The sequence below is a fragment of the Monomorium pharaonis genome, chromosome 3 (assembly GCF_013373865.1).
Source record: "Monomorium pharaonis isolate MP-MQ-018 chromosome 3, ASM1337386v2, whole genome shotgun sequence".
In the NCBI taxonomy this organism is placed as follows: Eukaryota; Metazoa; Arthropoda; class Insecta; order Hymenoptera; family Formicidae; genus Monomorium; species Monomorium pharaonis.
The window spans coordinates 26,900,802-26,922,879 of NC_050469.1; the positions used below are offsets into that span (position 1 = coordinate 26,900,802).

The 22,078-nt window shown below is 29.1% G+C and overlaps 4 protein-coding genes and 1 long non-coding RNA gene across 23 annotated transcripts; 2 read left to right on the forward strand and 3 right to left on the reverse strand.

Moving 5' to 3' along the window:
- Nucleotides 1–97: 97 nt before the first annotated feature.
- LOC105841155 (programmed cell death protein 2) lies at nucleotides 98–5,786 on the forward strand. 4 transcript variants are annotated; one of them, XM_012688296.2, is made up of 6 exons: nucleotides 98–436; nucleotides 494–911; nucleotides 1,398–1,815; nucleotides 2,044–2,146; nucleotides 2,655–2,843; nucleotides 5,653–5,786. In XM_012688296.2, exons 2-5 carry the CDS (start codon nucleotides 548–550, stop codon nucleotides 2,841–2,843), a joined length of 1,074 nt encoding a protein of 357 aa, XP_012543750.1. In that variant the 5' UTR covers nucleotides 98–436; nucleotides 494–547; the 3' UTR covers nucleotides 5,653–5,786. The 4 variants fall into 4 exon arrangements, with proteins under 4 accessions (XP_012543750.1, XP_036140447.1, XP_012543749.1 ...); XM_036284554.1 differs by lacking the exon at nucleotides 5,653–5,786 and adding an exon at nucleotides 4,447–4,534; XM_012688295.2 differs by lacking the exon at nucleotides 5,653–5,786 and adding an exon at nucleotides 3,967–4,059.
- LOC105841153 lies at nucleotides 3,351–11,660 on the reverse strand. Of its 3 annotated transcripts, XM_036284549.1 has the most exons (6): nucleotides 11,477–11,660; nucleotides 8,860–8,928; nucleotides 5,271–8,477; nucleotides 4,797–5,001; nucleotides 4,505–4,707; nucleotides 3,351–4,340 (listed from the first exon to the last, which is right to left on the reverse strand). In XM_036284549.1, the coding sequence occupies exons 3-6, from the start codon at nucleotides 8,440–8,442 to the stop codon at nucleotides 3,940–3,942; spliced, it is 3,981 nt and encodes a 1,326-aa protein (XP_036140442.1). In that variant the 5' UTR covers nucleotides 8,443–8,477; nucleotides 8,860–8,928; nucleotides 11,477–11,660; the 3' UTR covers nucleotides 3,351–3,939. The 3 variants fall into 3 exon arrangements, with proteins under 3 accessions (XP_036140442.1, XP_012543747.1, XP_036140441.1); XM_012688293.3 differs by lacking the exon at nucleotides 8,860–8,928; XM_036284548.1 differs by lacking the exons at nucleotides 8,860–8,928; nucleotides 11,477–11,660 and having other exon boundaries at nucleotides 5,271–8,665.
- Nucleotides 11,661–12,603: 943 nt separating this feature from the next.
- On the reverse strand, nucleotides 12,604–14,628 carry LOC105832203. Of its 10 annotated transcripts, none has more exons than XR_004962645.1 (6): nucleotides 14,510–14,628; nucleotides 14,288–14,407; nucleotides 14,118–14,210; nucleotides 13,761–14,050; nucleotides 13,427–13,642; nucleotides 12,604–13,069 (listed from the first exon to the last, which is right to left on the reverse strand). It is a non-coding gene; the product is annotated as an uncharacterized LOC105832203 (long non-coding RNA). The 10 variants fall into 10 exon arrangements; XR_004962646.1 differs by having other exon boundaries at nucleotides 13,761–14,036; nucleotides 14,475–14,628; XR_004962643.1 differs by having other exon boundaries at nucleotides 14,475–14,628.
- Nucleotides 14,624–16,509, forward strand: LOC118644849. Of its 4 annotated transcripts, XM_036284553.1 has the most exons (5): nucleotides 14,624–14,748; nucleotides 14,935–15,240; nucleotides 15,314–15,607; nucleotides 15,780–15,847; nucleotides 16,220–16,509. In XM_036284553.1, exons 1-5 carry the CDS (start codon nucleotides 14,685–14,687, stop codon nucleotides 16,265–16,267), a joined length of 780 nt encoding a protein of 259 aa, XP_036140446.1. In that variant the 5' UTR covers nucleotides 14,624–14,684; the 3' UTR covers nucleotides 16,268–16,509. The 4 variants fall into 4 exon arrangements, with proteins under 4 accessions (XP_036140446.1, XP_036140443.1, XP_036140444.1 ...); XM_036284550.1 differs by having other exon boundaries at nucleotides 15,780–16,509; XM_036284551.1 differs by having other exon boundaries at nucleotides 15,338–15,607; nucleotides 15,780–16,509.
- Nucleotides 16,510–18,104: 1,595 nt separating this feature from the next.
- LOC118644850 lies at nucleotides 18,105–20,984 on the reverse strand. 2 transcript variants are annotated; one of them, XM_036284556.1, is made up of 5 exons: nucleotides 20,770–20,982; nucleotides 19,551–19,700; nucleotides 19,280–19,339; nucleotides 19,021–19,157; nucleotides 18,105–18,832 (listed from the first exon to the last, which is right to left on the reverse strand). In XM_036284556.1, the coding sequence occupies exons 1-5, from the start codon at nucleotides 20,774–20,776 to the stop codon at nucleotides 18,164–18,166; spliced, it is 1,023 nt and encodes a 340-aa protein (XP_036140449.1). In that variant the 5' UTR covers nucleotides 20,777–20,982; the 3' UTR covers nucleotides 18,105–18,163. The 2 variants fall into 2 exon arrangements, with proteins under 2 accessions (XP_036140449.1, XP_036140450.1); XM_036284557.1 differs by lacking the exon at nucleotides 19,280–19,339 and having other exon boundaries at nucleotides 20,770–20,984.
- Between the last annotated feature and the right edge of the window lie 1,094 nt (nucleotides 20,985–22,078).

Here is a 22,078-nt window from a genome sequence, read left to right on the forward strand (position 1 = left end):
TGAACGGCAGCGCTCAAATTTACTTTCCGTCGGTAACTAATGGATAAATTGTACACGTGTATATAATTTTGACAACTCCAAATAATGACTCCGATTAGACTCCATAAAAATGGAGTAAGTTAAATTAAAGGGAGATTTATCTATTATCAGAAAGCTAGAAGAAATAGATCAAATAAGTTTCTAAATTTTTTTTATTTTCCGTTTTTTAAATGACAAAATTAAATTTTTATTGTCTCTCGAGTGTATATAGTAAAGTGCAAGAATTACAACAACCTCAGCCAATTAGACGCCGCCAATGGTCTAATGTGTTGTTTTAATTGGCCATTTCTACTGATTACTACGATTCCTACATTAACTACACTCAAAAAGAGATTATCTAAACAGCAGTGTACACAAAAGACCACGTGCGTCCAATAGTCCAGTTTGATGTTTCAAGGTAAGTATGCGTTTTCTCGTGTATTTTCGCGTTTATTTATCTCTGTATTGTTTCCAGATCGACAGCACACTTTGTGACACATTCGTATGCGATTTCCTGACGGTCTCGAATATGGCAATTGATCTGGGATTCGTGGAAAAATGTGAGTCCTGGCGACTCCAAAGCAGATTCTTTCCCAGTAAAGTAGGCGGCAAGCCAGCTTGGCTAGATATGAAAAACATTCCCGGCAAAGATGACCTGGAGTGCGACTATTGTGGCGATCCCTGCGTGTTTCTCTGCCAGATCTACGCACCGTACGAGGAGGACGCTAACACATTTCACAGGATTGTATATATCTTTGTGTGCAAGAATGCAGATTGTTGCAGACCAAATCAGAATGGAAACCTGAAGATCTTCAGGTCACAGTTGAATAGAATAAACGATTTTTATCCAGCCGAACCACCAGTAGAACAAGAGGATTGGAGAACGGACATTGGTATAGTAATAATTAAATCAGTCATTGTTGATCTTATTCAATCTTAGTGCTGATTTTTATTGTGCAATTTTTATATACATTTCCAAGTTTACCAAATTATGCACTGAATAAATTTTTAGCCTTGAAACTGTTATAAATTAACTCTTGAAAAAAGTAGGTAATTATTAATTATTAATATTGTGATATTACTGTTCTTTTTCAATTTACATCTTGTTAAAACTATCTTCAAGTCCATTAAATTTATTTGATGCACAGTTTAATGAATTAAAAAATGTATATAAAATCACATAAGAAATATCAGCATTTAGCCATCATTGAACTTTATATTTAATTTTTTAATTATTTTTACATAATTGATGATTGGTTTTATTGACATAGTATTATTACATCACTGAAATCATAATATTATATAAGCTTTCTTTGTAAACTAATAAAAGTACATAGAAGATTAATAAAAAGTTTAATAATAATAATTTGTTTTCATAGATGTATTGCAATGGGCAAAAACATGCCATGTCTGTGGGATTTTAGCTCCTAATCATTGCGGAAAATGTAAAGTTGTCAATTATTGCTCACGCATACATCAGGTGTACGACTGGAAGAATAGGCATAAAGATACATGTGGCATTGAAACAGCGAAAAATAGCGATTCCAATTTTCTGTTTCCTGAATATGAGATTGTCATAGAGAGCGACGACACTGCGAAAGAAAATGTTGAGGAAAACGATTCCAAAAGTGAACAAGAGGAAGTTAAAAAATACAATGCAATGTTGCAAGATGGCAAACTTGGAATTCAAAATGAGAATGTTAACGATGATTTACTTCAAATGGCTAACGATGAAAAAGATGAGACGTTCGCAGAATTTCGTATGAAAATAGATAATTTTCCAGATCAGATTTTGAGGTACGTCTCTTTGCAAAAGTATTAAGGGAGTATTATATTGTTTTGAGCTGAGAGATTTTTTTGGAACATTTTTTGCGGATTTATTTTAAATTATATACATAACACATTTTAGCTAAAAAAATTTGGCATATAAAAATAATGGAAATTATAACGATTATAAAAATGTCGAAGCACATTGTTTTACAATTTCAATAAAATTTAAACATTTGATCCATATTTATTTTACAGATATGATAGAGGAGGAAAAGTGCTCTATATTTCATCACATAATCAAATAACGGACATACCAAAATGTCAGGAATGCAATGGTGAGAGACAGTTCGAATTTCAAGTACGTACAGTTTACTCATACACAAATATTAAATTGGGTGGTTATACCAAATCTTATTGAATAAAATAAAAAAAATCTGAAAAGTAAAAACTTTTAGACTTCCTTAAAATATAATTTTCTATCAAATAAAATGTACTCCTAATGGATTTCTTTCGCTATACACTCTCGATAATGAAAATCAATCTGTAGTTTACGTAATATATATTGTTACGCGCGCGCGGAAATGAAAAGACACTTTTCCATACTCTTAACGAACAGCTTTATTCTTAGCGTTTACAATTAACGACCGATCTGGCTCGATGCCTCTTAACGACTGTTTGTTTATTCCTGTCAATTCCCGTTGCCCGGCTCCAGACAGCTGACCGCCGCCACCGATCGACATCGCCGATTCGACAGTTGACTCGCGGACGGAGAGTATAGCGAGCAGCGCGCGTAACAATATTATAGGTTTTTAGCAATTGACAACGTACATTGAAACATGGCCTTAAATAAAAAATGTGATTTTCAGATAATGCCACAACTATTAAATTTTCTTAACTTAAAAGATGTTATAAAGTCCTTTGATTGGGGAGTATTGGCAGTTTTCACATGCAAACAATCTTGTATACCTATTAAAAGCAAGTATGTAAGAGAATATGTATGGAAGCAAGATATTGTACAGGAAGAAGTTGAATCGAGAATAAATCAGAATACTTGAGTATGTTACATTTTATTTAATGTTAAAATGTTCTTTATCTTTTTATATCTTATCTCACCTAGAAAGATTGATTTATATTTTATCATAAAAAATTAATTTGTCGACGAAATTATAATGTATTATAAAATAAAGCAATAAACGCGAATTAAATAGTACATAAAGAAATTAATAATACAATGATAAAATATGAATTATAACAATATAGTTAAAATATATATTAAAATATATTATAAAAATAGAATTCTGATCAAGTATTTTTCGAAAATATCGCAATCTACTTTAAGAGAGAATCACATTATATATTATAATTAACAATATTAATATTATAAAATGTTATAATATAACAATGATATAAATTATAGATTATCCATTTTTAGTGCATTAAATTCTCATCAGATTTCTCTTTTAGACATTTTGGAAATAACAATTTTTGAATTGTCATTGCAGTAAATAAAAAATAATTATTATAATTATTAAACCTCGTAAAATAAAATGAAATGAAAAATCTTTTTTTTTTCATCTTTGGGCAAGTACAGAAAAAATGATTAAATACAGAGTTATTGCATCTCAATCAGTAAACAAGAAAAAATAATTATATTTTGTTCGAATAAAAGATTATATCTTAATCAAATTTATACAAAAATTAGATTAAAAATTATCAATTAATTTGCATTTTATTATTTTAATATTCTTCTTAAACAATCATTCACTGACGACTGTTCAGCAACTGATGTAGAAATCCTAGGAAAGATTTTTAGGTTCTGGTTTATGTTGACAATTCGAATATTATTTCTTAAAGTATTATAGAATATTGTATTATAGAATATGTATTATAGAATATTAAAGAATATAAAATATATAGCAATAGAAAATGGAATACACTTATCATCATTACAATGTATATCGCAAACATTATATATAGATTATCAGAATACTGCTACATATATAACATAATCTTATTATACTATGTTTTGCTAATAAAACTAATAAAACTATTGGTTTTATTAGCAAATAATAGATTATTAATGTATCGTCCAAAAGTCCAAATTAATAAAAATAATTGTTATCAAGAAAAACTCGCTTCAAAAACCAACAATTATAAATTTTTATAATTTTGTTTTAGCGAAGTCGTAATCTGATGTAACATTGAAAAACTTGTGTCACAATAATCTTTAAAGCGTTTAAGAGTTATAATTTGTACAGCCTTTGTTAAGTTGTGTGAGAGATCAAATGGATCTTGCACACACATAGGCGAGTCAATACGAAAATATTCACATTGTTCATTCTGCAATTGTGCAACGTACAAGACCATACATTCAGGTAAAGTCGATACTTCCGTAAAAGATCTCTTGCAGCATACCTGGCCTAATAACGGACATATTACAAATTGTTTGTAGTCGAATTTTCTGTAATAGTTGAAAAATCCCGACAGCAATTTCTCGATTGATATCTTGGGTACATTAATAAGAATAGTATTCTTAACTTCAGTTTCCCAATCTAAAGTATAACACAATATATAACATACATTATACAAAATTGAAATATGTATAAAATTATTGTAATTTACTTATTATGATAAAAATAAAATCTTTCTCAATTACAGATTCCAAGCTATAACATGCTACAATATATTATTTTTACATAAATTTTTAAATACTTACTAGAAACGATTTTCAATCGATTATAACTTTTTATTAAGGTAGCAATAGTCGGTATTTGAAATTTGACTTGGAAATAAAAGATGACTAGCCAGGTAAGGGTATAATTCGTTATTCCATCAGGGCCGGTCAAACCTTTCAGCAAAAGCCACTTTTTCAGAAAGAGTGTTAACTTGTGGCACAGTGGACATGCCATGTTGAAAAACCTAGATTTATTAACAGAGATATTCGTATGAACATATTTCATACATTTCTTGGAAATACAAAACATAGAAAATATAGAAACACCTCATACCTAATAAACTTAGAATTTTCCACAGACAGACCATTTATAAACGAGAGATCACAATAGAGTCCCGTTAATCTATGTTTTACTTTTATTATAGGTGTTCTACTCGTGTCCAAAGTTAATTCAATGTCCCAGTTTTTGTCGGTACGTAGACAGTCTTGAATTTGCTTACTTCTGTTTTTAATTAATTTAGGATCGGTACATTCGCCACCTAACACAAAAATTTTCTTTTATAATATACAATTTTTCTTTATAAGTTCTACATTTTAAAATTATTATAAAATTTTAAATAAATTGCTTGCAGTTTCTAAAAAAAAATTCTCCAATAGCTTTTTTCTCGAAATGATAATCCCCTCCTTAATTTTGTTTTAATTCTTAATATTTTCAACTTATTATTATTTAAAATCCTTAAATTTTATCACATCTGTTGCTGAACACCTTATATGTATAAAGATTAGAAATATAATTAAACATATTTACCAAAGTTAAGATATATATCAATGTCACTATCTGGCAATGCTAAGCCAGTGATCCTTGAGCCGAATATATACACTTCTACAGGTAATCGATGTGTTTTAAAGATATGCGTTAATGCATTCGTGAGTTGAATTACTTTCGGATCATTTAATACGTCGTTCGACAACTTAAACAAATTAGCAGTAGTTTCGTTGACCTTACTCAGCAAATCCTTCAGAGGCAGCGATATGTCAAAATCATTATTTTTCTTTAAATACTTATGCGTCGATTGCTGACAGTGTACTTGATAATTTTGACGAATGTTAATACCATATTTTTCTGTTTTGTACCATAAAGTGGCACACGTCAAACAGAATTCAAACATCGAATTGTCCTTGTTTTTCAGGACTGCAGAGTGTACGGCGCTAAGATGTTTCATAAATTGTATCTTTGTTTTGATTCTCACTTTGCACTCGACGCAAGCGAAATACTGAATACTGTACCACAAATCTTGAAATTCTTTCAATATTTGTTCAACCCGGACATGCATCATATTGCGATTGGTTTTGTGTACGGAATGTGTAATATGATCTTTATAATTTGGAACGTATTGTCCAGGTGCAGACGTTCTATGTTTGTGCGAATCTGCACACACATCAATATTGCAGGCAAAACATTTAGCATGTTCGTGAGATTGTACTTTTATTAACTCCTTTAATAGTTCAGTATGTTCGATACTGTTCTTATGTAGTCTTGCAGTATGTATGTCAGTATTTATGTGTTCATATATTGTCTGTGCATCGTGTGCATGCAAATTGTTACATAAAAGACAAAGCATTTTATCGTCACGTAATAAGAAAAATTGTAGATTCAATTTAATCTCATTTAGCCTCTTTTGATTGCAGGTAAACATGATGTCCTCAAAGTCGAGAAATTCTCTTTTATACATTTGATTATAGTTTTTATGTGTTTGATTTGGAATGTTTTCCTTCTTTTTATTGAAATCTGTATCCAACTTTATTGGTACCATTAATTTATTAATTTCCGCGAATATATCGCTAGATATAAAAAAACCAAAATTGTTTTTATTTTGACGCGATCTGTCACTTTTGTTATCAGCATTTATTGCACCCATCAAATTACGATTACAATGTTGTTTTGTATTTACTTGTGTTTTGTTAATATTATAGTTCGATGATCCATCGCTAATTGACGCATCTTTAGAAACTAAAGATTTTACTTCGTGTGCTTTATTTACATTATGTTTTTTTGATGTAGATATATTATGTATATAATTATATGTGAGAAAAATATTTTTAAAGTCTTGTAAATGTTTTTTATTACATAAATGTTGAATTATATCGTTAGTTTTATAACACGTATATTGACAAGCAAAGCAAATGTAAATTAATTTATCGAATAAAATGTTTTTGCTGAAAGTTGTACAATGATTTTTTATATACATTACAGGTTGTTCTTTAACTTGAACAATTCTGCCATTATTTTCGAAAGAGATTAGACTTAAACATTCAATAGGCTCCAAATATATTTGTACGTTTTTGTAACTATCATGCTGTCTTTTAATGTCAATCATTAATTTAATATTTTCTTTGTGCTTAGATTTCGAAAAATGCATTGACAACGATAATACACCATGTATTATTTCATTGCAGAACGAGCACTTAAACAGTGGATAATAAATAGCAATATTAAAATCTCCAATCAATGGCCAATTACAAATGAATTTCATCGACGATATCATACTATTTTCATGTACTGTTCTCTCGTGATTTATTACATCATTCTCTTCGATTGTCTTATTACATTGATCACAAATGTATTTTGTTGCCGTTGACGTGTATTTTGGCCATATTATTCCGTCTAAGTATTTACCGTTTACCTTAATAGTGTTTCTCTCCTCTTCTATTTTCATAATGCACATTGTTTGCTTACTGGAGATTTCTAGTTGAGATGCAATAAATGCATGCGTCTCAATTATTACATGATTTTTTATAACAGTGTTAAAGATAAACACATCGCATAAACAACAAAAAGCCTTATAAATATATTTTTCAATTTGTAGATTATCACTAGTACTGTCTTTGCTATAGGATTCAGAAGAAACTATATTTTCCTTTTTTGCCTTACAGTTGCTTGGAAGATCTCTGATTAAATAATTTTTAGCGACATTGAGAGAAACAGCTTGATCGTAAATTTTAGATTCTGTTTCATTATTTAAAGCTTCTTGTTTATTTGCAAGATTTTCTGATATGATATTAGCATCTATATATTTTTTCTTACTGATCATGTGTGTATGTCTCTTCCCCATTGAATGCTCATGAAAATGATCTATGGATGGTAGGGAGCACTGGCATGGTATGCAAAAGTAATTTTGTTTTGCTATTTCATTATTCAATAACTTCCTGTAATTCGTGTCTAACAATGTAAAATTATTAAACTTATTGAAATTTGTTATTTGATTGCCGATGTCGGGATGAATTTTATGTAAATGACACGTTACATCTGCCAAGCTTTGAAACGTACATTTACACCAGTGACAATACCATTGTCCATAATGTAATGTTTGTTGCATTACGAACTGTTTATACGCTTGCCTCTCCTGCATCAGAGCGTAAGGCACACTTGCAATAGTTTGGTAGTTTGTCATTTGCGTAGAATTGTTCGAGTGGTCTATCGTTAATTTGTTCTCATAGATCGGCTGTACTTTTGCCAAAAGATTTGATTTGTTTTTATGTTCCGCTGATTTTTCTTTATTAACAGGACCATCACTTTGAATACTATTTATTTTGCCGTTCGTGTCTCGTTCTTTTGTAGAACTTTTTAATATGTCATTTGCAGATTTTTGGTGATTTTCTTCTTTTGAGTGTTCCCAAAAATCATCAAGAGTAGATACTGAAGATTGGCAAGATACGCAAACGTAATCCTGTTGAACATCTCTTATTATTAGACCCTGTTTTAATAAGGATTTGTATTTTTTATTTGCTAATATTTTAATAATAGATTTGTCTATAAAATCAGACGTTTCCGTTTGACTCGAGTGATCATTTTTCGAATGATGTTGCGCTTCCTCCAAATTTTGGAATGTAGTTTTACATTGATAACAATACCATTGTCCATTATAATACGTTATACGTTGACTGAAAAAATGTATTGTGTTCGCTGTGGTAAGTTTCATACTGTGTCTGTTCTCCTGTCTATAACGAAACAAATCTGTAATGAAATAATATACATGTAATAATATTCTGAGATTCAAGTAATAGACAAGGATCAGAACCATAGAAAAGTGAAATATAGTGAATGCATCAGAGCTCTCAGTTTAAGAATTATGTTAAGAAATATATTTAAAAAATAGTATTTTTTAATCATTTGTTGAAGTTAATCTATCCCTAAATTAAATATTAATTTTATAATAGCACAAATATAATATTAAAAATTATAATCTTAAAAAAATTAATTATTTCCTAAATATAGAAAATAATTATTATAGGTAATAAAATTTTGCATATTATATGTTTAAAAAATAAATAATTAAAGATTTTTAATTAAATAAAATAATTATTATTTAATTTTTAATTTTTTAACTAGTTACTACCTGAGTTATTTTAGTATCTGATTTTAACAAAAATCTCAATTTACTTTTCTTCTTTTAAGTAATGATAATCTGCAACATAAGATTATATTCTTAATAATAATCTTAAAATACACTTATTATTTAGAAACATGTGATATTTATTTTTATATGTAAGTATATACAAAAAATATTGTAAATTGTTACTGGAATTAAGTAATATTAATTATTTCAAATATTTCATAAGTTTGTATGTATTATAAGTACTTACATCATAATTATCGTATTTATTCAAGATGTATTCTGATTTAATAATTTAATATTTCAATCAAAAATATTAAAATAAAAATTTAATTTATTTATTTATCCTGGCTTTTCTTTTCAATAAAATTTTATAATATTCTTCGAAATCTTCGAAAGAGTATAAAATTTTTTTACTAAACCATAATCATTTTTTCTAAAATTTATAATGAGTATTGCTGAAGATAATACTTATTTAAAAGAAAAATAATAAATCGTTGAATAGTCGTTTTTCTTAACAGTAGAATTAACATTTCTTGTGCGTATAGTCATGAAATTAATTGTGCGGACACTCAAGATATTGAAAGTTATTTTATGCTACAAATTTATGCTTCAAACATTTTAATTTTTTTAAGAAAAACCGACTAGAAGCGAAGACTCTTACCAGTGATACGTTTCCATCAAAATCATACTTATATTCAAACTTAAAAAATTCACTAGCCTGTTATTAACAAAATCAAATCGAAAAATTTAAATAAAGCTGCAACAAAGCGCCGATATGATTTTGTCTTTTACCTTTATCTGTTTATTTAAATTTGAAAACGTGTAAAAGATGATAAAATTATGGCAAAATAATTAAACAATATAATTTTATATACAGTCACGAAATTAATTACTTGGACACATTTATTTTATACTACAAATCAAAAGCATATTTTTGATGAAAATGCATTACCAGCACACACAAAGTGTTTTCACTTCCAATCAAGTTTTCCTTTAAATAATTATATTCGATAAACCTGTAGCATAAAGTATCCCCAATATTTTTATCAAAAAATTAATTTTGTATAAATATATTACTGCAACGTACGTATCACAGTGGCTGTGTTTCAAAATTCACTATCAGTACTGAAAATCTATAGTATATGTAACATAAATTATAGAACACAACCAATAGATGTACGCTAAAATTATGTATGTATATATGTACAGATAAGGAACTTCATCTTTATAACTGAGCTCCAAAAATCATTTGCATAGCTCTGAGACAAGGGTGATAAGTCATGAGTTAGCATATGGTATACACTTCTTTTCAAAGTTTATAAGCATCCAATGAACAAAGCAAGGAGACAAGCGCGAATATTTATATGTATTCATTATATGTATTTATATGTATTTATATGTGTTTTATAAAAGGTTCTATTATAATACGTGTAGAGATCATGAGATGAGGGATCGACACAGGATGAACTATTTGGATGAACAGGTAGTCATTGGCGAAAAGCAAACAAAAGTGGACGTAGCAAGAGAGAGTATCGTGTTGTAACTATTGCGCAAAAGAGTACATGTGTTTTACGGTACATTTATATAAAGTAATACATTTACTACAACAAGTTAACGATATGATTAATGAGTTTTTATTTTTTTCTGTTAATATATTTAATTTTCCTTTCCTTAAGTTAAATAAATTCAACTTGCATAAAAACTTGAATTGAATAATTAAATTGTATTAATGTGTTGTGTAAACTTGTATTTCTTTTTGTAATTGTAGTAAAAAGAGAGAGAGCTTATATTAATTTGATCCATTTCTACAAGTATTTTACCAAATTCCTATCAAGATTTTGTGCTCTGAATAAGTATGTTTTTTTTAGTATCTTTTAAATTAACACCTTAGTGACATGAGTCAGATATATCCAATGCTACTTTACTGTGCATGATAAGGATATGCTCATGGATAAGTTATTAGTACTGTCAGCATCAGTCTACCTTTGTTCTACTTTTAACAATAAAGATAAACTGATGTTGATAAAGTTAATCTCTTCAAACGCATCCTAAATGGAATAGAAAATGAAGAATAAAAAACAATTCATTAAGAAATGTTTTGCAGCTCCTCAAGGCCTTTGCACAATATCGGACAATGGGAAACAGGGAATAGAGAAAGAGAGAAACAGAGAAAATTCATATTTCTGAATATAATTATTGTACTTAATAATTTCATAATTATTGTGATAAAAATGGCTTATTAAATATTTTATTTTTAATAATCTTTGAATAAAAATAAAAAAGTTGTAGATGTTATTTTGTTTCATCTAGAGATTTACCTTAAACTCAGTTTAGCTTATACTGTTTGTTTTTTTTCTAATTTTAAAACTATATAGAAAGAGATGAAAAATTAATTAAACGAAACTAAAGTTAATCCATTGATAGAAATGATTATGAATTATAGTCTAGTCTCGTGAATAACGTAAAATCCTATTTGACTTATCTTATTCCAAAACCATTTTATGGTTTTATCACTTCTTTAAAATTTTTTAGTGTAAATGTAGCGTAAGAGTGAGAATAACTTTTATTGACTGCGAAATTTAATTTCCAAAAAATATATCGGTGAAAGTTAACATACCTAAAACTCCTTCGCACCTCGGATGATGTACATAACCTATTGTGCGAGACGCATAAACAAAAAGTACACAAAGAAAGACAGGGAAAATAGGTTCGCGGGAATTCCCCTTCGTTGAATAAGAGGAGACTTGTGGTTCTCGCACACTGGATGCGATAAGTAATAGCCAATGAGAGCTCTGCTTTTTCAAATGTCAGGGTGCGGTTCCATGAAGCGAATTATGCGGAAGCGGAACAAGCGGATCACCAATCACAGGACCGTTTCGACGGAATCTTTGAAAGAGTTCTATTAGAATGATCCCGCGATTGGTGATCCGCTCGTTCCGCTTCCGCATAATCCGCTTCATGGGACCGCACCCAGGGCCCCTATTCTTGAAACTGTACGCAACTTTACGTATACGCACGTTGCGAACGGTGAAATTGCGCATACGTTTCTGACATGGTATTCTTGAACATAAAAGTGTAGTATTCGCAGAGGAAAACGTATACGCTTTTCATTGCACTGATTTACGTTTGGCAACGTCGGAAAATAGACGTACATTTCTACAAACATCGACAAAATTAATAAAGCTAAGATGCGCTTATTTAAATTAATTATAAAAAATATTGAGTTTATTATATTTAAGTCTTGTTTGTTACATCTAACATGTTTATTACATCTTTGTAAGTAAAAAAATAAGATTGTTCATGTAATATATTGCAACAATTGTGATCTTGAACTTGTCAAGGTTTAATTGTTAGATGAAATTAATAAGACTGAGTAAGATTGAGTTAAAAAGATTTTATACGCAATATTAATATATGAAAAAGCAAGTATTATAGTTTACTACTTTAATTTTTTTAATAAGACGTCTAAAATTATAAAATAAAATTTTACTAAATCGTTTCTTTTTTTAATAAATAAATACATGAGAATTTTAGTAAATTTTAAAGAAAGAGGATTATTATAAGAATTAATTTTATTTTACATTTTAATAAATGTTTAAAAGTGGGAATGTTACATGCCATAAAGAATACGTTATAATATTTAAAAGTCTTTTATATAATTCTTTCATATTATATGTTTTATTTGTATTCATATACATTGTAAGAATAAATAAAAATTTTTTGACTTAAAATATAATATATTCCTAATTAATATAAATCCACTATTGATAAAAATTATACTAAATGATAAACGATACTTATAATTTACGAGAAGTAATTTGCAATCATTAATTGCTGTTTATTTCTACCAGCTGCCATATTTGGATCAATTCTACGGACGTTTCTTTCATTTTCAATACGATTTTTGTTATTATACATCCCAAATCTACATCTTTATTATCGTCATTTAGATTCAGTGACACATTTTGGGCAATGTACATATTATGTAAAACAGCACATGTATATATAATTTTAGATGCTATTGGTGGAGAGTAATGGAGTACTCTATACTTCAATAGACATCTAAACCGCATTTTCAGAACTCCATTGCATTATTCTATTAATGCACGACATCTCATTTGTTTGGTATTATATTCAGCTTCTGGACTACCTTTAATAGCATCTATTATAGGAGTCATCATCCAAGGTCTGAGAGAATACCTTGAATCACCTGCAATCCAAAACATTTTAACGTAAAAATTTATGATATTATTTGTTTTTGTGGGGGAAATTAGGATTTTATATTAATAATTTTCTGAAAATTTTCTTAATATTATGGAGAAGTAAAAGCCTTAGTGGTTTAAGTTAAATTTTTAAAAATATTGACTTGTGTGCACAGATGCAATCTATACAATATATAAATTGCATCTATGCACACAAATTAATATTTTAAACAATTGACTTACACCACTAAGGCTTTTACTCCTCCATATATACATATTTGCAGAAAATATATATTATTTTCTGCAAGTTTCAACATTAAATAATGCATTACATTACTCGTCATTTATTTCTCTTAACACCTTACCTACTAAATGGAAATTTTTGTGTGGATAGCGCCTGTAGAGATAAACCATAGCACGTTTTTTGCATATGAGTTATTCCATATAAATGTATTGCGAGTGCTTCCAGGATAACGTGTTCAATTCTGCTAACGTACTGGGAAACTTAATCCTGTTTCATTATTTCTTCTCTTGTTATAACATCAATAATTTTGTGGATGCAGCGAGAGACTGTTGGCTGACTAACACCAATATGAATATTTTTATTAATATTCAATTGATAGGATTCACTTGCAAAAAAACGCAATGTGTAGTAAATTTTCAATACTTCTATTTTTAATTTATAAAATATATGCTTACCTAATAATACGTGGAGGCTTTTACTATTGCTTTTCACCATCGAAACGTATACGTTTCTCATGAAACGAATGGTCTGAACCATTCGTTGCATCGTACACGAAAAATTGCGTATACGTTACTGCTTGCGACAGTCAAGAATACCGTTCTAGGGATTTTCTATTGCGATCATTCGCAACTTGCTATTTACGTATGCGCAACTATTTCAAGAATAGGGCCAGACCGCACCCCACATTCATCTGCATTCATCGCGAGACTCGGGATCGATTGTTCCAACTTCTTGGTAAATTCACCTGTCAGGTAAATATATGTTTGTCTTTATTTATTTAACAAAAGAAATGAAGATAGACACATGCTTACCTGGTAGGTAAGTTTACCAAGAAGTTGTAACTTGGAACCGGTCCTCGATGCGATGTCGCTCGAAATGTTATAGCCAAGTTTTAACTTTCGTTGCTCGCATTTACATGTAATAAAAATTAGCAGTCTAGTATTTGAAATTGGTAGATTTTAAATACGAGACTGCTAATTACCCAAAAGTTGTTTCCAAACTATATGGACGAAAAAGATGGATCTTGAATAAGATATCAGTCTATGAATTTCATCCCTCGTCTCCTTCCGGCATCACGATGAATTCCATTTTAAGGCCGGATCTACAATAGGTGTAGTAAGCCTTAAGCTATAAGGAATTAACCAATTATATTCGATTATTCTTCTCACATTCAATTATAATTGGTCAGATTCTTAAGGCTTACTACACTTAGGCTGCTTTCCAGCTATGAAACATTGTGTTGTCACTGTGTGACACAGTGTTACACAATGTCGACTTGTAGCTGGAACGCTGTTTAGCTTTTTTATTTTACCGTCAGAGAGCAGAGCAGTAACTTGTCACTAGCTTTTTCAATGTATATATTCTGATTCATAATTCTGATGAACACGGCTTTAAAAAAGTCTATGGATGTAGTTTTTAACTTTACAAAAAGATACTTGTGTTGTAAGTTATTATTTAAAAAAATTTTTTTATAAATGAAACATTTCTAATAAAAGATACATTTATTTTATTTGTTTAATATTTGGAAAATAACGAAGATAAAATGATTCACTAAATTGCACTGTATCAACTTTCTAGTATAATATATTTATACAATTAATAAATTTTATTTATAAAATACTTTTATAGATATGATGGACATGAAACAAAAGATAGCGGTTAATTTTTTAATGGAAAATGTACTAAACACTAGTACAAGTACTGAGAGTTCAGATATAAGTGAAATCAGTTGGAATAGCAGCTTTTCAGTCAATACATCTTTAAACAGTGAAGAAAATGATAGTTGTATATTGTTACTGCCTTTACTGAAATATTTAATTAATGGACGTAAGAAACATCGAGTTGAACATTATCTTCATGTTGTTGATAGCTGGACAGATTTAGAATTTAAGGAACACTTGCGAGTTGAGCGTACCACTGCAATTCAATTAATAGGTAATAATATTTCTTTAAACAATGATATAAAACTTTATTTTTAAACATTATTTTATTATTTTAATATTTGAAGTATATAATTTTTTATATGTTTTAGATGAATTACGTGAAAGTAATTTTATTCCTTCACACTCATTTGGAACGAAACCAATTGAAGCAAAACTGAGTTTTCTTATTTTTTTATGGCACATGGCAAACACTGAACCTTTACGAACAATATCAGATAGATTTGATGTCTCAATTTCGTCTGTCTTTCGAGTAATTCGCCGAGTAACAGCTTGGATTTTGACAAAATTAGATAACGTTATCAAATGGCCTCAAGAACAACACATCGAATATGTTTGTCATCAGTTTTACACTAAACGAGGTATTTCTAATGTAATAGGTGCTATAGATTGTATATACCCATATTAAAATAGAAAAACCTAATGTAGAGAATGCAAGAGATTATTGCAATCGGAAAAAATACTTTTCTATAAATTTACAAGCTGTCGTAGATGCGGATATGAAATTTACTAATATATATTGTGGTCAGCCAGGTTCTCTTCATGACGCACGAGTCCTGAGAAAATCTGTTTTATACAATTCAGCTAATGAACATAGAGAGGTAATTTTTCCCAATGAAAAATTTATAATTGGCGATTCTGCATACCCGTCATTACAATGGCTTGTTCCTCCTTTCCGTGATAATGGTTATCTTACTCCTCATCAGACCGAGTTTAATTTTATACATTCTTCAACACGTATGGTTGTAGAAAAAGCATTTGGTTATTTGAAAGGACGTTTCCGACGAATTAAATTTTTTTCAGAATACCGCAAAATGTCATTTATTACAAATACAGTTGTAGCTGCATGTATCTTACATAATTTATGTTTGAATTGTAATGACGACAATTTTAATGATAATAATGTAGAAATCGAGGAACCAAATGATAATATAAATAATGATACTAATGAAGATGTTAATTGTGAACTTCAGGTAGATCGACGAATGCAAGTATTCAGAGAAATATTTGGCCAGGAATAGATATATGTGTGTAATGATTACTATATATATAAGTTATGTATAAATACTGATTACGTATATAAAAAATAATAGGAAAAACGTTGAGACACAATATTATATAAAATTTTCTTGCAAAATGCTTATAAATTAATTGCGATACACTTTAATGTTCGACTTATTGATTAATAAAATTAAGTATAAAAAAATAAATTGTACTGAATGAAAAAGGACCAAAATAAATTTGAACTTTTCTTAAGCTTTTATATCTGATTTATTATTCTTAAGAATACAACAAAATCAATCATTGTTTTCAAATGCTACGTTCTAATATTTAGATTTTACATACATTACCATAGATAAAAATAAATTTTCAATACTAATAATAAATATTAGAATGCAGTCATAAAAAGTAAATAATACTCTTTATAAAATAATTAACAGTCAATAACGATTTACTCCTACTCCTATTCCTACTCCAACAATTTACTCCTAGAAATTTTTTTTGTCTATTTTTTACATTTTTAAATAATGTTCTTAATACTTACATTTAATTGGATTGCACATTATTGCAAATTTCACTTAATGTTACTTCTTACATACTAAATCACATTTGTTTTAATTGTAGTTTAAACAAAAAGCATTTTTATAAAATGTAAAAAATAAAAATATGAAATAAAAAAATAAAATACAATATTTTAGTAAAAAATATACTTGAAAATGCAGAGCAGTTAATTAAAACTGTTATAATTAAAAATAAACTATAGTATATTATAGTTTATAAATATATATTACTTCTGTAGTTTTTAACTTTACTAAAAGATACTTGTGCTGTAAGTTATTATTTAAAAAAAAATTTTTATAAATGAGACATTTTCTAATAAAAGATACATTTATTTTATTTGTTTAATATTTGGAAAATAACGAAGATGAAATGATTCACTAAATTGCACTGTATCAACTTTCTAGTATAATATATTTATACAATTAATAAATTTTATTTATAAAATACTTTTATAGATATGATGGAACATCATAAATGTATTTTTTATTAGAAAATGTTTCATTTATAAAAAAATTTTTTAAATAATAACTTACAGCACAAGTATCTTTTAGTAAAGTTAAAAACTACAGAAGTACACGAATCAAAAGATAGCGGTTAATTTTTTAATGGAAAATGTACTAAACACTAGTACAAGTACTGAGAGTTCAAGTATCAGTGAAATCAGTTGGAATAATAGCAGCCTTTCAGTCAATACATCTTTAAACAGTGAAGAAAATGATAGTTGTATATTATTACTGCCTTTACTGAAATATTTAATTAATGGACGTAAGAAACATCGAGTTGAACATTATCTTCATGTTGTTGATAGCGGGGGCTCGATTCTTGAATTCATTCGCAAGAAAACGTATGCGCAAATACCCGCTCTAACAGAAAAGTTGCAAGTTTATTGGTTAACAGCCATACGATAGCCAATAAATTTTCAACTTTTCTGTAAGAACAGAATTTGCGAATACGTTTCTCTTGCAAATGAATTCAAGAATCGAGCCCCTGGACAGATTTAGAATTTAAGGAACACTTGCGAGTTGAGAGTACCACTGCAATTCAATCAATAGGTAATATTTTAATATTAGCTTTTATTATTTTGAGTTTTTCTAGAACTTTTAGGCCCGGTTCCACAACTCACGGTTAAATTAACTGGCCGATTATTCCATTGGAATTGACCAATCGTGTTTGTTAATTTTGCTTAACGACAAATACAATTGGTCAATTCCAATGGAATAATCGGCCAATTAATTTAACCGTGAGTTGTGGAACCGGGCCTTAATACTTCACAAATAATAAATTTATCTTCAATAATTTCTAACTATAACAGTTTTATTAACTGCTCTAATATTAGTATCAATGTTAATCAGTTACTATTCGTCAGAATCGTCGGATATTTTTAAATTTGTTTGATATAATAATTTTTTCAGTAATTTACATTTTGTTTTTTCTATTTGTATAATTTCAGCATGCCTATTTTCTTTATCTTTTAATTTTTTATTTAATAATTCTCTTTTTTGTTCTATTTCTTGTCTTTTTAAAGCTATTAATTTTTTCTTGAGCGTGAAACTCTCGGTTGTTCTTTCTTCAGATTTCGCAATCCTTTTATCACGTTCAGTATCTCTTACTTCTTTGTTTTCTAAAAATTTAAGCCACTGATGTTCAATGTTTAATTTTTTATCTGCTAAGTTCGAACCTGTTCCACGCCGAATACGAAATGGTTTTTTTGCATTTTTATTATTAATTGGCAAAGAAGTAGAAGCAATAGGAGTTGCAGGAATCTCAGCCGACGATGGCGACTCAGAAGTACAATTTCCAATGTTCTTTTGGCTGGATAATGTAGACTCGGAAGCTTGTTTTATTATTTTACTTGATACGGTATGGGCAGCAATAGCGTCTTTATTTCTACCAAATATTTCATCCAATTGATCATACCATTTAAATTCCATTTTACCCCTACCGGACTTGTTATTGTTGTCACAACATTCTTTGTATTTTTTTTGCAATATGTTCATCTTCCATCTTACTTGATCAGGGGACATCTAAAAAAAATTTTTTAAATAAAAGCATGATGAAAATATATACATATATGTATGTTTATGGTGTGTGTAAAGCTGGATTTTAAAATATCGTTGATCGTTAAATTGAGATGTTTTTAAAGATAACATACAAATAAAATTGTTTTATTTTGTTTATAAAAAACGTTTATAATATACTACTTTTGTCATACCTCGATTTCGAAATCTTTTAAACCATCTGATACTGCTGTCCAAATTTTGGTTTTTTTCTTTGGATGATCCAACATATGCACATTGGCTTCGTAAAGGCTGAGAAGAGCCATTATAGCTTTATCAGTCCACACAGCACCTGTGAAATATAAATAGCATTTAAAGATAATTTGGAAAAATAAAACAAACATATTGTATATACATATACATATATATATATAATATATATATACAATAAATATATAATATATATAAATTTACTTTGCTTAGTGGATTGTTCACTACTTTCTATAGTGTTTGTTTTCTCATAGTCATTACATGCTGAAAAAAATAAATGGAAAATATAAATTATGTATATTTAAAAAATTGTATGAATAACATAAAATGCACATGCACACACACACACACATACAGAAATTTTATTTAAATTTTTATTTATATGAGAGATAGAGAAGGAAGAGATATTTAAAAATAGATCAAGAAATGGCTTTTATAATAAGTAAAATAAGGTCAATTTAATAAATAAACTTACGTTTATCATGGCCATCCAAATTGTCATGTACAAATAAAACATTATTGTTGTCTACATATACATCTTTGTTTTTAAAACATTCATGAACGGATGCTGTTTCTAACAAAGGAATATATGCACCGCAGTGCCTGCAAATAAATCCTTCCACTGCTGTAAATGAAAAATTATGTAATTATTAATTAGTAATAAATGAGACTAATTTTTTTCTTCAAGTTGACGCAAATTTTATTCAGACAATTACACCCAGATAGCCACAAATGTATGTATGAGCACAAATTGTTCTCATGTTGCTAATAAAGATGTTAGCATCTTGCTACGCATTTACGTCGTCCCTTGTGCTGTTATTTGCTAGCATTCGACACTGATCTTAAGTAATGCTAGCATAATGTTTGAAACGTGCAAAGAATTTTATTTTCGACATCGAATGCTAGCAAACAACAGCACAAGAGACGACATAAATGCGTAGCAAGATGCTAATATCTTTATTATATCATACTTGCTATCTGGGCAGTTACGACGTTTTGGCCCCTGCTTTGGGCCCTCATCAAGTAGTATACAATCACATATGAATTTGTGACTCGCGTCAGCGAATCATGATTATAGGTGTTGTTACATTAAATATTCGTGTCAATTAATAATAATATAGTTAATGAAACCACTGCCTGTTTAATTTATAAAAATAATACTATGAATATTAAAGTTGACAATATAAGTCTTTACTGGTGAGCAGTAATTGTCACGGGCAGTGGTTTCATTAACTATATTATTATTAATTGACACGAATATTTAATGTAACACCTATAATCATGATTTGCTGACGCGAGTCACAAATTCATATGTGATTGTATACTACTTGATAAGGGCCCAAAGCAGGGGCCAAAACGTCGTAACTGTAATTGTCTGAATAAAATTTGTGTCAACTTGAAAAAAAAAATTAATCTCATTTATTGAAAATCATCACTGGCGACTTTCAAATTATACCGTTAATTTTATTAATTAGTAAATTTATGTAAATTTTTAATTATAAATTTATATCGTGGTTTATATTAAAGAATCAAATTCTCGAAATTGATTAAAATTAATAAAGATAAAAATGTATAAGAGTTAATACGGTTAACATGTATGTATAAAAGATAAGTATGATAATAGTAAATTTATCAATGTATTTATTACATTTGTAGTTGCAACAAATAATAAAATAAAGTATGCATTGAATTACCTTCCATGTGTAAGGCAAATTTTCTTTACATTGGTTAAGGATGGCAGCGACAAAACAAAATTAGATTGCATTAATGTCAAAAAGTTCAGAAAATGGATCAGAAATCGATAAACACCTATGATCACCTATGATAACAAACGAAAATAACCTAAACCTAAACGTAACGTTTAATCGGTTTAGCCAAAACTAGAAATGTATAGAAATTTATAAAAAAATAAGTGATACCAAATGTAAAAATGTTGGCATTCGTGGAGTGACGGCACGGTCAAACTTAGCTTTTTAGCTGTGTACGATTGTGTCGACTTGTGTCGTAGTTGGAAAGCACTAGTTCGTACACTGTGTTACACAGTGTCGCCTGTGTACATTGCTGGAAAGCACCCTTATTGTAGATCCGGCCTAAAAGATCTTTTCTCGCGTGCCTTGCTGCGATGAATTTAGGAACGCACTTAGCATTACGTGCGTGCAGTGCGTGCACTACTGGTGCCACGACTGCCACCAGTCTGGTAGTGGTGGCTGGCGTGCAGCAGTGACAGGCAGTGACAGTGAGTGACAGGCTACAGAAACCAATGTAAACCAATGTCTCTCCCTGCCAACGGTAGTTCGATATAATAGCAGCTACGTGTCATGTGCATAAATCTAACTTACACCAAAAACTGACGAACGTAACTTTATCCTTCCGTATTTCTTTTTCGTACCTGGTCGTCTCGTGCATCCTCGAAGGTATGCAATGATATTTCGATGCTCACGAATCCGAAACGATTGTTCTGGAAAGTTCGCGTGAACGTACAGTTTTATGTAGTTGATCAGCGCTTGAAAACATATGCGTGACGAACGCGACTGTTGTCGCTTTGACGAAGATCACCCGCTGATGTTTTTTCTGCTAGAATATTTTCAATACACGAATCTCAATTCGCTCCAACGATTATTTGAAATTTAGTTCTCACTCTTTCCAGCAATTCGCGCTAATATCGAATTCATGAAGACATAATCAACTATACATATGTACAGTTGATTACGTCTTCAGTAACACACTAAATAGATTCAAAAAACATATGAATGTTTATCTTAATACTCAGTACATACTTTTGTTTTTTGAACTCTTATCACACACCATAGATTGTTTGTTAATGTTCACTTACAAGTATAAAAAAAATTAATGATATATGCTTTAACATCTTTAAAAAGTATTAAAATATTAGTTGTATTTAAAATATTGTATATAAATATTATAATCAATTATAGCTGACAAGAAATTTCAAAGAAAGGAAATGCATAAAACACAAATGTCCTAGATGTATATTGAGTACTG